The following is a 455-nucleotide window of genomic DNA, read 5'->3' on the forward strand; positions in this document are numbered from 1 at the left end:
GAATGGGCTCCACGATCAGCCAATGGATCCCTAGAGGACGACAACAGTTGTATCACTTCGGCCGGCAACCGTTTCTCCCAAAGCTCCTCATCTTGATCCAGCATGTAGGCCTTACCAATGATTGCACGGACTGCGCCAGTACGAGTATTACGCACGTATATGCCTTCATTTTGGTCCAGTGGTATAAGCGTCCTACGCTCAACCACTTCAACATCAGTAGGTGGGAAGTATTCCTGAGGGCCACGAATCAACCAAGTATCGCCTGGAGAACGGATCTAGAGGAGGAACAGAAGTAAAAATCACCGATCTTCTTTGTGCATCAGAAGAATTTATAACAAGAATCGAGATAGGCTTACTATGGTGAACTGATAGCAGGCGTGGTGGGACATGTTTAACTTCTTCGTTTATAGGGTACTATGAACGACCAGGGACTCTGCGGTAAACAGACTTCCAGA

At 47.5% G+C, this 455-nt stretch overlaps 1 protein-coding gene across 1 annotated transcript; it reads right to left on the minus strand.

The window, feature by feature from the left end:
* Positions 1–2: 2 nt before the first annotated feature.
* T265_16303 (hypothetical protein) lies at positions 3–386 on the minus strand (the record flags this gene model as incomplete). The annotated part of the gene is made up of 2 exons (XM_009179905.1): positions 3–275; positions 357–386. Coding segments are annotated over 2 exons (303 nt in total), but the record flags the coding sequence as incomplete, so codon positions are not given.
* Between the last annotated feature and the right edge of the window lie 69 nt (positions 387–455).

Source organism: Opisthorchis viverrini (assembly GCF_000715545.1).
Source record: "Opisthorchis viverrini unplaced genomic scaffold scaffold24162, whole genome shotgun sequence".
Taxonomy (NCBI): Eukaryota; Metazoa; Platyhelminthes; class Trematoda; order Opisthorchiida; family Opisthorchiidae; genus Opisthorchis; species Opisthorchis viverrini.